Raw genomic sequence first — 13932 nt, 5'->3', positions numbered from 1 at the left:
GTCACCATGGCAGATTTTTCTCCGGGCGGTTGCCATGTGTGACATGGAAACACAAGGGTGGCAATTGTGTTTCCTGGGGAGTCTGTGGCACAGGAGAGACTCCTGTCTCCCTTGAAAGATTGAGTATTTGAATATCTGAAGGGTAGCAACTTGATCAAGATCCTGGGTGGTGTCTCACTGTTGAGTTTGTTTGGAAATTAGGTGGGAGGAGGAGGGGTGTTTTGGAAAGTCTTCATCCAGGATTTAGTGTTTGTAGTTTTTATAGTAGTAGTAGTTTAATAAAGTTCTTTTCTCTGTTACTAAGTTTGGGCCTGCTCTGCTCTGTTCCTGATCACATCTCACAGCAATTATTTAAAAAAGTACATTTTCATGGAGGCGCTGTCATCGCGCCAGTGTCAAACCATGACATGCACCTGGTAGTGTAAACTGTGGGAAAATACACAGCGGAGCATTTCAACAGCTGAATAAGGTGAAAAGCTTTTATGCATGTAGCTTATGCCTGTAAGCTTCCTTGCATACCTCCCTGATACTTAAAGTTGGGTTGATGAAGCATCAGGGCAAAGGTAGAGTTTTTAAGTCTCTATTCCCTTGAAAGCTCAGTTAGTTAGTCAGTAGTCATTCCCACAATCCAGATGTATGACAATCACTAGTTTTTCTAAGTATCCTATAAAAAAATCTGTAAGATATCTTTGTCATTTTAGTTAAAAAAAATAAAATTGTAACAATAAATAAATAGATTATTTGCCATCAAAATAAAGACTACTTGGTTTAAAATACTTTTGAAATTACTCATGGTCTATTTTTAAAACACTGCCATGCAACAAAATAACAAGGTGTACACTTTCTCTGCTCAGACTTTATCTATCAGCAATTTTCATTTTCCCAAAATGGTAAGTGTCATGGTTCGACACTGGCGCAATGCCAGCGCCCACCATGAAAATATACTTTTCTAAATAATTGCTGTGAGATGTGATCAGGAACAGAGCAGAGCAGGCTCATCTTAGTAACAAAGTAAAGAACTTTATTAAACTACTACTGCTATAAAAACTACAAACATTAAATCCTGGATGAAGACTTTCTAAAACACCCCTCCCCCTCCCACCTAATTTCTAAACAAACTTAACAGTGAGACACCACCCAGGATCTTGATCAAGTTGCTACCCTTCAGATATTCAAATACTCAATCTTTCAAGGGAGACAGGAGTCTCTCCTGTGCCACAGACTCCCCAGGAAACACAACTGCCACCCTTGTGTTTCCATGTCACACATGGCAACTGCCCGGAGAAAATCTGCCATGGTGACACTCTCCTTTCCATGTCACAGTGCTCTCACCACCGTGCATGGACAGACTGCTCATAGGGCTCCTTTAAGGATGCTTTGCCATGGACCAAAAGAGACAACAGTTCAGTTTCTCATCTCGGGACTAGAGTCCCCCCCATTTTCCCCTGGGGCTGAGGGTCCAAGAACAGAGGTCTTCTTCTCCTCTTCTTCTTCCTTGAAGATAGAGAGCTTCTCCACACCTTCTCCAACTCTCCTCTGCTCTCTCTACTCCTCTGCTGGTAATCACTGAAACAGGTCTCCTGGCACACCAACACACCACCCTAAGTGCAGCTTCTGTTAGGAGAATTTAGTTCAGTCTATGGCTAACAAGAGAAGTCCAGCCACAAGCCACTCCATCATCTCCTTCCAACTTGAGAATTTCTTCTTCCAACATCTCAGGTCCCAGACTGTCTCTCTTCTACTTCAAATCAAGGAGGAGTAATATTTTACAAAGCCTTAATTTCTCAGGAAAGGGTTAAAAGCTCAAACTCCCTGGACGGCTGATATCTCTGCCCAGCAGCCGATCCCCAAGGCCAAGGCTGGGCGCCTTCCCCCCAACCTCCTTCTCCTCCGCACCGGCAAAGTTACAGGTGCCGTCCGGACTCTCTGTCTCTTCCCTCTGGTGGGGGGAATGACAAAGACATCTCCGCTTCTTTCCACCCTTCCGTCCACAGGAGCTGGCTCGGTTCCAGTCCTTCTACCCCTCGGCTCACCTCGACCAGGCCTCATGGCTTCCCCTCCCCACCCAGCCCCATGGCTGGGCAGGGGAGATCTGCACTGCACCCTGACCGGAACCAAAGAGAGCGAGCTCTTGGGAGTTCTTGCTTTTAACCCCCTCTATTCTCAGAGGCGTATCCATACCTTCAGTGGTCACTTCAGGTGCCAATATCCAAACTTGACCACTGATTGGTTTGACCCAACTTCCTGAAAAAAAAAATTACTTCCATGTCAAACCACGACAGTAAGTTATTAGGTATTTATCTATACTGTATGACTAATTCAACTGTTTCCTGAACAACGAATGAAACATCCTAAGTTTAAACCACAACTACCATCTATCAGATAGGCTCCACAATGTTCTGCTACTTTCCCTGATTAACACCAAATATTGTGCTGGTGCAAATATTAGAAAAACAAATCTATCTTCTGGGTCAAATGTTCGTGTCACCTAAACATCTTCCATCTGTTTTTAAATGCTGCTTTAATAATAATTTTTTGCTGGATAAAATTCCAGTGGGAGGGGATGACAACCTGCAGCCACAGTAAACATTACTAATTTTTTGTCATAGTTTTAAGCAGTATCTCTTTATTAGCACTACACTCCATTACAGAATTGGATAAGTTTTTGAGAGATTAATCTCAAAACTGAAAACTTTCATACTATCTGACCCATATGCACATTCAGCAAATTATCTAACAATATTTATTGTGAATGTATTGGGCTTTTCACAGTTTTAGAAGTAATAGCTTGACTTTAAAATTAGCTTGTATTTTATTAAAAGCAGATTAAAAAGTCTCAAAAAGGAGAGAAATACAGAATTAAACCTTAGGTCAAGTAATACGCTTCTGTTGAGCATTTTCCCTTCTTCAGAAAGGGAGTGAAAAGTCAACTGCTTGCACAACTCCAGCCCAGGTTCTTCAAAAACTTCTTCCCCACCTGCCAAAATCCACTGCTTACTTCAGAAATGACACACACCTTGATGTGGGCTGTAATCTTATTCCCTATAATCAACTTCTAAGAGGCATGTTTTAGATACATTTGTTTTGCTGGCTTGCAACAAATTATTTTAATCCTTTTCCCTTCATTTTAGACCAAAACTGATCACCCACTCTGTGTAAATTTGAAAACTAACTCCTTCATAATCAGTATTTTCAAGCATGCCATATACACCATATATATACCAGTGCAGTAGTACACAGAGCCTAACAAACTGCTGCCTGGCCACTGTGAGGAGCAGAGGATGTAACCTTTGTAAGCACTCCTTATGAACACCCTATTATATTTTTAAGGGGGTTGTCTCCAGTTAACTTGATTTCATTTTCCCAAGAGTCGGCGAAATATGTTATGAACAAGCTATTGAGCCTTATGAAATGTTTTTACAGAAGTAGTCAAATCTGCCTACCTGGTGATTAGTCAGATTATTAATCATAGTTAGCAGTAAGATGGAAATTGTGTTAGTAATCATTTATTTTTTTGAAGTGGCAGCATTGAAGCAATATAAATAAATGAAGAGCCTTCAAAATGTGTATCTTAAGTTACTAAGGTGCTGCTTCTGCTAAATGAAGATGTGACATGTTCACTGTTCTAACACTGTGAGCTGCAAATTAGGAGCATTACTTGAGTTTGGAATTGAATAAAAATAAGGAAAAAAGTCAAGCATACTAAACAGTACTGAATATTAACTGCAATCTGGCATCTGTATTAATATGATGTAAAGAAGTGATTTTATCATTGCTGAATCATCAGAGAAAATACCATATCTGTTACAATTTGTAGCTACAAGGGGTGATTCTGTTCAGGACTTCAGCCTTCACTCCAGATACCCTGGCAGAACATGTCTGAACACCTGACTTTCCCTCCTGCAAATCCTCTGAGGCTTAGAATCATCAAATCATAGAATGGTTTGGGTTAGAAGGGACCTTAAAACCATATAGTTCCAATCCCTCTGCCATGGGTTGACCTTCCACTAGACCAAGGTGCTCAGAGTCCCATTTAAAATAGTCTCAGTAATTTAGGGAAATACACTGGAAAAAGCTGATGAGTTATTCGTGTATGCAAAGATCCTGAGGAGAAAGAAGTAGACACAAATGACCTGCATGGCGTGTTCTTCTCTGGAATCGTGGAACCCCTTCTCAGTGAAGGCACAGTGGGCAGAACACTCCCTGCCCATCTGCCAGCTATGCTGCAAGCAGTCACTTCCCTGGCAAGGAGCAGAGCTCTCTCCATCAGGTCTGCCCACGAGGGCTGCTGGGACAGGCACCTCTGCACCTCCTGGGACACAACCATGGCTCAGGCCTCAAGCACACAGCCTGATCCCAGCACTTGCTCACAAATTATGCAAAATTCTCCACTGCAGGGAGGGTGGGAGGCCATGGCCTCACTGGTGGCAAGGCAAAGAGCACTTAAAGAACACAAGACCATGCCTACAGGTTATGTAACCTGGAAACATCCTTGGAAGTTATTCCAGTTGTATTTTTCATGAGACAAATACCTCAACTATTAAATAGAAATAAGTTACAGCTTGGATAAATTTCTTTTCTAAAGCTGAAGAAGATTTAACAGATTGCAAACACAGCACATGAGTTATTAACACTTCAGTTAGGCGAGGGGCCTGAAATGGTCATCACTGATACACCAAAGTTAATGTTTTGAAGGTGGAAGCAGCAAAATTAATCCTCTTATTTAACTCTTATCAGAAGCAGAAAGTTTTTCTTCACCTTAATCATTGCCTTTTCTGAAAAGTAAACTGATAGCATTTTTAAGTATTCAGGGTTCTGTAGGGAAAAAAAAATTAAATTACTTCTGTCTTGAAAATCAAAGCCTAGAAAACAAGAGAACCCAAAGTCCTTCCTCACTGTATTTTGCTGCTTTGGTGTCAGGCTAATTGCAATATTTGGTTTCCATTCTTTCCCTAGAGACCAAAGTTAAAAATTTCACCATCAAATTCAAAAAGGGCTATAGCTTGCTGCACTCCTAAATCCATGTTCTTCCAGTGAAATTTTAACCCTATGTGTAAGGGTTTAATATATGACAGTATATAATCGTTTTTCTGCCGTTTCAAGCTGAATTTTCTCCACTTTGAGTACCAGATTGTTGCTGGTTGCAAATGGGCACTTGTTTGGCATTGTGCTCATTGACAATGGCTGTCATATGAACAGTTACGATAATGATGATCGTTTTCAATTATAGTCCAAGCCTCAGAGAAAAATCTTCCAAGATCACAAGCCAAACACCTAGTAACAAATTTAACTTATTCCCTAATGCATATGAAAATGAACACATACAGTTATACAGAGACATTAATCAGAAAGTCAATCACAACTTCTTGTGCTGTGACTAGATGAAAGTACGTCCATCATTCTTGACAGGGTCTCAGCCACCATCATGCAATAACATAAACTGCAGTTAACACTCCACCCCATGAGGTAATGGGAGTTGCTCTGAGAATGATGCAGGCAGGTCTGCCTCAGCCACGATGGCAGACCTGACCTGTGAGATGCTGCACAGGGAGCTGGGTGGCTTGGCCACACAGCAGAGAGGCAGCCTTTAGGCCAGGGTTGGACTAGAACAGGTGGGACCTGCCTCCCTCTGAAACTTCAGGGAGTGCCATTTGGCACTGCACAAGGGATTTTGCAGAACAGTGGAAGGGCAGTACTGCTTGCTGCCAGGATGTGTTTCTGTACACCAGGCAGTCATGCAAGGTGGGGTCAAAGCTAGCAAAGGAGACCAGATCTGCACAGATTTTATAATGAGCTAAAAGTTTAGGGTGTCTGCAGATTAACTGTGCAACAAATCCAAACTTAAGTCAAAAGCCACCAGGTTCTGCTAATTGTGGTTCACAACTGAATGGGACCATCAGCACACTGAGTCTCCTCCCTTACAAGTACCAAATGTAACCAGATAAACCTCAATTATGAGATTATGATGGTGGATAATTGAGGAAATGACATACATGTAACATACAAACAAAGAGTAGCAATTCTCCTGGCAATCCTCCCTATGCCAAGGTAAAATGCAGGAAACCATGAGCTGAGTTCTCACACAACTTCTCCTGGCAGCAGGGGACAGGGGAGGTTTCACATTCAGAACTGTGAGAGCCCCAATTAGTCTCTAACACTAATGTCAAAGGAGGAAAGATGAGCCTTCCTCTACAAACAGAGGGAAGGTTTCAAAAAAGATTACTCCCCAAAAGATCAGTAAAAAAGACTTGTATTTTTTACAGCATCTAGTAATCTGGTAAGATTGTCAAAAGCTTGCAGGTGTCTTTAAACAGCTATTACCCTCTGGAAAAAAAAATCTGATTTAATAGCTGAATCTTCCCTTAGCAAGGCAAAGTTAATTTCAGCTTTGAAGGTAGAAGATCAGTACTTAAAAGGAAAAATCTGAAAATGGAAATCAGCATTTTCTTCCCTATTGTGGCCGGAATTGCCACTTTCACCTACAAGGTACACAAGACAAAAGCATATAGAAAGGAGGAGCTTTACCCTGAAGGTAACTAATAAATAATTGAAAGTAAGCCCCTTGTTTTAGAACAGGAATATTTCTGTTCATAATCTTACAGCTTTCCTAAATCCTTCTGTTTGTAAGGTGGAACATACAGTCTAAAAAGAACAATAGAAAGGGAGAAAGTTACAGATCTACAGTATTAAAGAAAGCAATTCCTGATACTGAATTATAATATTGAATTAACAAATGCTTCCCTTTAATATACATTAATAAGTTCCCTCAGACATCTGATTTTATGACATACCTTTGTGAACCAAAAGCATGGTTAAGGGTACCAAAAAAATGGTACTACCTAGGGCAGCATATACCATGTTAGAAATCATGGAAATGTTAGCTTAATGATAGAAGCCTTAATTAACCTTTTATCATAAAAAAAAAAAATCAAAAGAGCATAGTTTAGGAGCAACAGCAGAAACATTTTTTATTATTTTGTCACAAGTCATTTTCATCTTTCATTAGACTCATCCATACAAGACCAAAGGCTAGAGTTCTTTCATATTTTTGAAATAAAAATTTGACATAGAAAATCTTTTTTCTGCTTATTTAGAAGCCTTGCAAAAATTCTTGTAGTTGGGCAACGATTTCTGTATCCACAGTCTCCATAAGGGCATGAAAACCTTGTTCTCCCAGTAATTCCTGCTGTGCCTTTAACTTCTCATAGATGAACTGCTGCAGTGACACAGTGTGTACTGGGTCCCTCAGTGCAAGCTGTGGAAAACATGTAGAATAAAAATATGTAACAATGCAAAAAAATACATTATGACTTATGGATTTTGATTACAACCTCAGCTCAGGAAAGAAATCTACTTTTATTTTCTTTGTACTTACTTGAGAAACAAGAGGAAACACTTGTGCAAAACAAAGATCAAATTAATTATTATCAAGGCAGCTATCAGTTTTACTCTATTTGAAACAGTCTCAAATCATGAGTCTTACACTTTGCTCTAAGGTTTAATGCTGCTACAAGATAAAATAATTTCAAAGCTACTTTATTATTTACTGCTGAACAAGGTTCCTGTAACTCTTACAAATCAGATCAGGTCTTACCGAGGATTTTATAGTGATGGCATGCACTATGGTCAGTTTTATTTTATTAGTAAGAAAACAAAACACCAAAAAAATCAAACTTGTTCAGACTAAATAACAAACAAAATAAACTGTCCATATGTATAAAGAACAGCCAGTACTTCAGTACTGATACCTACAGACCTCATAAATCCAGCTGGATTATACAATTTTCTTTTGGGCAGGGAAGGACAGGTTATTTGTCACTATTTTCCCACATTAGCTGCCTTTTAATAGCAAAAACAGGTAAAAGAAGAGGCCACACTGACAGAGGATGTATTGCTAATTTTTAGTGTCAGCAGATACATGGGCAGGTTCAGGGCATTGACAGTTATGCCACATTTGTCCCCCAGTATACCAGACTGGAAGAAAGGGGATGGGAGATGGGGACACCCAGTGCTTGCTGTATTATAAAGAAGTAGGATGTTGAAATCAATGGCAATTAATGGAGACCTGTGATCTGTTCATCTTAGGGTCAAACCCGAACAACAATACTGTTTATGTTGGTAGGTAAGCTATATAAATTATTTTGCTGTATCAAGGTAAGACTTGAAAATTTTATTACCTATTATTGCCATTGCACACTTTACAAGGGGGAAGTAATTGCAGTAACAGTTTGGTACTCTGTAGGAGATTTTTTTTGTATTGTAAATGTAATTTGAATCTGTAGAATACAATAGACTTTTCTAACAAAATTTCTAAATCACAACTACTCTAATCAATATTTGCTGAAGTTAGTAGCATTTTTTTCCTGCCTTGCCAAGCAAAGAATCTACCAGTTTCTGAATGATTTGCACTTGGTTCACCAAAAACTGTAATTTGGGACATAAAATGCATTTATATAGTCAGTTTCTGTAAGTTCATAGCTCTGAATAATCATGTATAAAATTACTCTAGGGAATTTTGGACAGAAAAACAGGTATTTAAATACAAGTGATCATCCTTGTGACCCTGACTAAAGCCATTCAATCATATTCTCCACAACAAGGATGGGAGGTAAGATCAGGGAGTGATCAGGTAAGATCACTCACCAGTTTCTCACACGAGCAAAACAGATTTAACTCAGAAAAATTATTTTACCACCAGCCACATCAGGGTAGGGTAATAAGAAACAAAACAATCTTAAAATACCTCCCTTCTTCCTGGGTTCAACTTTAACCCTAAATTCTCTACCTCCTCTGGAGCAGCTTGAGGGACAAGGGAATGCGGATTGCAGTCATTTTATCACATGTCTGTAGTGCTCCTTCCTCCTCACACTCGCACCCTGCTCCATCATGGGGTCCCACCCACAGGAGACTAAGTACTCCATGAACTTCTCCCATGAGTGCATCATGGGCTGCAGTCCTTCACTAACTCTTCCAGTGTGGATCCCTTTTTTTCCATACGACACAGTCCTTCAGGAATAGGCTGTTCCAGTGTGGGCTCCTCTCTCCATATGGCCATAGGTGACAGGAGCCAATTCCAGTGTGGGCTTCCCATAGGGTCAGACTCCTTCAGGCATCCACCTGCTCCAACATGGGCTGCAGGTGCATCTCTGCTCCACCACTGACCTCCATGGGCTGCCGCAGCACAGCTGCCTCACCATGGTCTGCAGCACGGGCTGCAGGGGAACCTCAGCTCTGACACCTGAAGCATCTTCTCCGCTTCCTTTCTCACTGACCTCAGAGTCTGCAGATTTGTTGCTCTCACATATCTCACCGCTCCCTGTGTCACCACTGAAAGCAGTAGCACTTGAAGCCAGTAGAGATTTCTGTAGTATTATTAATGCTTGCTGCTAGAAGCACCACCTACCATCTCTAAGTAAATGTGACTTAAGAGTCTTCAGACTTAATTAAGGAGTTAATACACTAACTTGTTTTCATTCAGATAGTCACATCAAAAGTATTTCAAGTAAACGAAAGAGTTTCCTAAAACAACAAGAAGTTGATTTTCTTTTGCTCTACTTATTTGGAACTTGTATTCAGAACTAAAAAAACAAATAGTTTGATATAATGAGTTTGTCAACAATATTTGACAGACAGCTGCAGTCTACACTGACTTCCAAACTTATGATTTTGTTTGCTTAGAACAGTAAGCATAGTTGGCGAAGGACTATTTATTAAGTATGTGTGCTGAGTTCCTAGGTGAGTGGCCATAGCTGTTTTACTGAAATGTGCCTGATTCTGATAAGACAAAACAAATCTATTTTCCAGTTAAAAAAAAAACCCTAGTAAATTCCAACAGCTTCTTAGTCGAAACAGCTACAGACAGGAAACAAAAATTTGGCAAGTAATTGATTATCGAAATGTGCTATACATGGATTTGACTAGTTTTTCAATCTTGTTACTTTACAAATTGATCCTGAAACTACATACAGGTTGCCCATCTTGGGGCTGGACTGAAGAAACCAATCTTCCACCTCACTGGCTGTAAACACAGGCTTGAAGCAGACAAACAGTTCAGAGGTTTTGCTGATTTCCTTTAGGTTGTTCTTGATTTTCTTATCACATTATATATTTATTCCCTCTTTTACTTTACCAGCGGTACCAGCTACTACAGTTTTCTAAGTTTCTTGTGAGTGTGTGCACTGGTGCTCCTACAGAGAGGAAGAAACTTCCATCACACGTAGGTAGGAAAGGGCCTGGGTAATGTTTTGGTTTTAATCCAGTTTCTAAAATCAAATGCTAGCTGTGCTTTCAAAGCCCTGATTAACAATTCTAATTATCATCTGACACTTCTGCTACTAGTGAACTGCCCAAAGGACCTGTACAAATTTGATGTAAATAGCCAAGTGTCATGTCTCAATTTCTGCATCATCTGCAAAGCTATATATCAAGCTATTTCAGTTGGGATTCAGAATGAATTTATAGCAAACATTCATAACAACTACTGTTCACTTGCTTTCACAGCTGCAAGAAATTACAAAAGAGTAAGAATACAGGGTATATTAAAGTTAGCTGAAAAAATTACAGCATAGAAGTCTTAAGTCAGAAATATATCAGGAAAAATTAACTAAATATAAGAATGAGAAGATTAAAACAGGCGGCTATTCTTACAAAGAAGGCTTGAAAGGAGAAAAGCAAAGGATTTCCATAATGCTTAGGAATCTAGAAAACACAACAACCATGGAAATAAAGTTAGACTATGAGATTCAAAACAAAAATGAAGCTTTGATGTTCATGTACGATAATTTATTCTCTGTAAACTTTGATAGAAAACAAAGCCTGAAAATGTGTTTAAGCTTAATGTTAAAGAGAAGACGAGGAACAAAGCTCAAGCAATTCCTTAGGAAAAAAGGAAAGTGATATGCAAAGGAAGATAAATGTAAGGGAAGATAGATGCAAGGGAAGTAAACCAAGACCTTTGATGTGGTGCTATTAGTTTGGTGACGCTCCTCCTTATCAAAGCAAATCTGTCATTATTCAAATGACCATTGACACTGGATTGCATGTGACCCCAGAACAGTTCCCTCACTCTGTGTTCATCAGCAGCATATCGGTGTGTTGTAAATTTAATGACACAGTATAATTCAATGTGCCCTGCTTTTCCTTTTGCTTGACATATCTGCACTAAAGGTAGCCCATTACAAATCTAATAAGTCTAAATTCCTCAACACATATCCAAACTACTGAAGTTAACCTGACACAGAAAAATTAAGGTCTGACACAATGCTATTAAAACTTTAGTCAGACAGCAATGTAGTCTGAGTATACTCAAAATTAAGAACATAAAAGCATTGTAGATTAAAATTAACTTTTGTTATTTAAATCTGATTAACAAACAAAACATGTCTCTCTCCTTGTTGATCTATAGACATATTGATCCCTATTGATAACGACATACATATATATATATCTATATGGAGAGATTATACAAAACCACTAAGAATAAATGTCACTCTGAAACAAACAGCTAGAATTTAAGCCCCCAGGCAAGAAGGAAATTTCAGAGTCTAGAGATGCTTTTAAGAGTAAAAATTATAGAACTGTGTAATACATTTTTAAGGATCACAGAAAATTATATTTCTGCATTTTGTTTAAATCTGAAATTGCAAGACACTAGGAATTTCTCTTAAGGCATTTCTAATAGCAGAAGAATATGGAAAGATTTACATTTTTTAAAAAAGACATATTGTATTGCTTTTATATTTATTAGTATGTATAAGTTGCATAAGTATACACTGGCTTCTTTCTAAGAGTTCTTCACACTAGGAAAAAACTCTATACAGGCACATTAATTCTTTTAAATATAAGAAATTTGGCCTGCTGTGACATTTCAATAAAGTTTAGCTCTCTGCTTTTTCCAGTAAATTCCTTCTATATTGTGTTACTATTGTAATGCCCAGACTTTGTGAACAGATGTTTATTTGATAACAGTTACCAAGATGCAAAACTCAAGCAGAAGTGTAAGTGTTGTGGTTACAAGGTTTGGCATTAAATTTCCTATTTTTGATTCAAAACAAATTTTCCAAGAACAACAGATCAACCAAACCTAAAAATAATTTAGTGTGACAGAAGTGAAGCACATAATCAGGTCGGTGACTGAATAACAGATCTAAAACATACCATTTTTTTCCTTTTGTCTTGTTCTGTGGGAGGTTCCTCATCTTCTGTAGACTTGGGCTCTTCAAAATGAGACATTAACATGCAGCTAAAAAGGGGAGTAAGAACAGTTTTAACATACATTATCATTAAAAATTGTTTTAAAACACTTTTGAAAACACAGAACAGATATGGGAGTTTGCTCAAAGTCAGGCAATTTAATCACAAGTAATTTTTTCTGAGAACAGTGAATCTAATGAAGCCTGAATGCATATTCTTTGTCACTTCTACCCATGTAACAATCTCAGTTATCCTTCATGTTTTAGCTTAAGTTGTGGGTTAAAATGTATTTGTGTACATAAAAAGCAGACTATGGCTTTAAAAAAATACAGAAAAACCTACTGTTCCTTGCAAAAATTTTTCACTCTTTCTCAAGAAGATGCTATACAAACACTCTATACGAAATCAAAGTGGCTAGACATATACAAAGATTGCAAAGATGTCTCATGGCATTCATGTTTTTCTGTGAGATCTTTGACAAAAGGACCTGAAAACTAGTAAGGACAGTGCTATTCTACAATAAAATCTGCAAGACACTGAACAAAGGTTTTAAACTCATTTTTTACCTGCCTCAACTGGCATGTACCCACATGTGACAATAACAGCCATATTTTAACTTTTATTTTTGAAGTAAGTATAAAACCAGGAAATACAAAAAAAAAATCCTGTTTAAAAGTCAGAGGTTTTCCTCTCTGCTGAAATGGTTTGAAATGGACTTTATAAAGACATTGATGAAAGCTATCCTATAGAAAACGTGCCTTTCATTCACTTTACATGCTCTATGCTGAAACAATAGGCAAATATTCCACCACTTTATCCAATCTTTTCCTGGAATTTCTGCTTTGAAAAACAAAAGTATTTAAAAAACACTCAGGTGATGACAACTTGCCACCATGTATCAGGTATGATTTAAGACACAAAGGATACATAATTCACATATTACAAAACACCAAGACAGATGCAGATTATTGTTCATTTTCAGTCCTGCCCTACTGTGCATTTTTAATTGCTGCATTCCACTAGCATGTGAAATGCTCCACCAACTACGACGAAGAATCCATTTTAATGTTACTAAAGTGAAAAAAAGGTTGTAATATTATGTGTTTTTATATGACTTTATATGAAAATGTTTAGGCTTATTCTGTTTACATATTTAGTTTTCTATTAACATGTGTTTAGACCTGTATGAAACACTTGCTAAACAGCATGGCAAGCAGTGTCAAATACTAACACAGAAGCCATTTTTAACAATGGGATTAGTTATTTCCAAATAATACAGCAAATTGCGTATCTCCTCTGCTCACAAATGGCTGCATGCATCTCAGTTTATTAAAGGAAAAGGAGAAAAAAAATGTCCATGTCAACATACAAGATTGAATTAACTTTTTCAGACTGTCATAACTTTTAGGTACCACAAAATTCCAAACACAAGGAGAGGAAAGAATAAAAGAAGAGATGGTGATAAAATTGGGAAAAATCTGAGTATTGGTGAAGCAAGCCTAGAGCAAGGGAATGCTCCCCTTTCCAGAAAATTTGAGGTTTATAAAGCTCTCTCATAATTATCCCTACAATGTGAAATACGAACTCTAGGAAACCCAGCTGAGTGCAATCCCTTTTTATTGTGGGTCAGCGTAAACATTTCCATAATCTGATTAAAATCCATTATAAATCTAAAAAAATGACAAGGCTTTTACTGCTTCCAAAATCTCACTGCTCTAACTACAACAGTTTCTTTAAAAC

At 38.2% G+C, this 13932-nt stretch overlaps 1 protein-coding gene across 2 annotated transcripts in view; it reads right to left on the bottom strand.

Annotated features, from left to right (window-relative positions):
• Positions 1 to 6942: 6942 nt before the first annotated feature.
• The window catches only part of IPO11 (importin 11), a 79736-nt gene continuing 72746 nt past the window's right edge, over positions 6943 to 13932 (bottom strand). For both annotated transcript variants that reach the window (XM_068176507.1, XM_068176506.1), the window contains exons 31-32: positions 12157 to 12241; positions 6943 to 7255 (exon numbers count right to left, since the gene is read on the bottom strand). In XM_068176507.1, the coding sequence (XP_068032608.1) occupies positions 7091 to 7255; positions 12157 to 12241 (250 nt within the window). In that variant the 3' untranslated portion in view covers positions 6943 to 7090. The remainder of the gene's footprint in view (positions 7256 to 12156; positions 12242 to 13932) is intronic.

This window comes from Anomalospiza imberbis, chromosome Z (assembly GCF_031753505.1).
Source record: "Anomalospiza imberbis isolate Cuckoo-Finch-1a 21T00152 chromosome Z, ASM3175350v1, whole genome shotgun sequence".
NCBI lineage: Eukaryota > Metazoa > Chordata > Aves > Passeriformes > Viduidae > Anomalospiza > Anomalospiza imberbis.
Note: the sequence above shows the minus strand (reverse complement) of the source record. Positions and strands in the feature narration are given on the sequence as shown.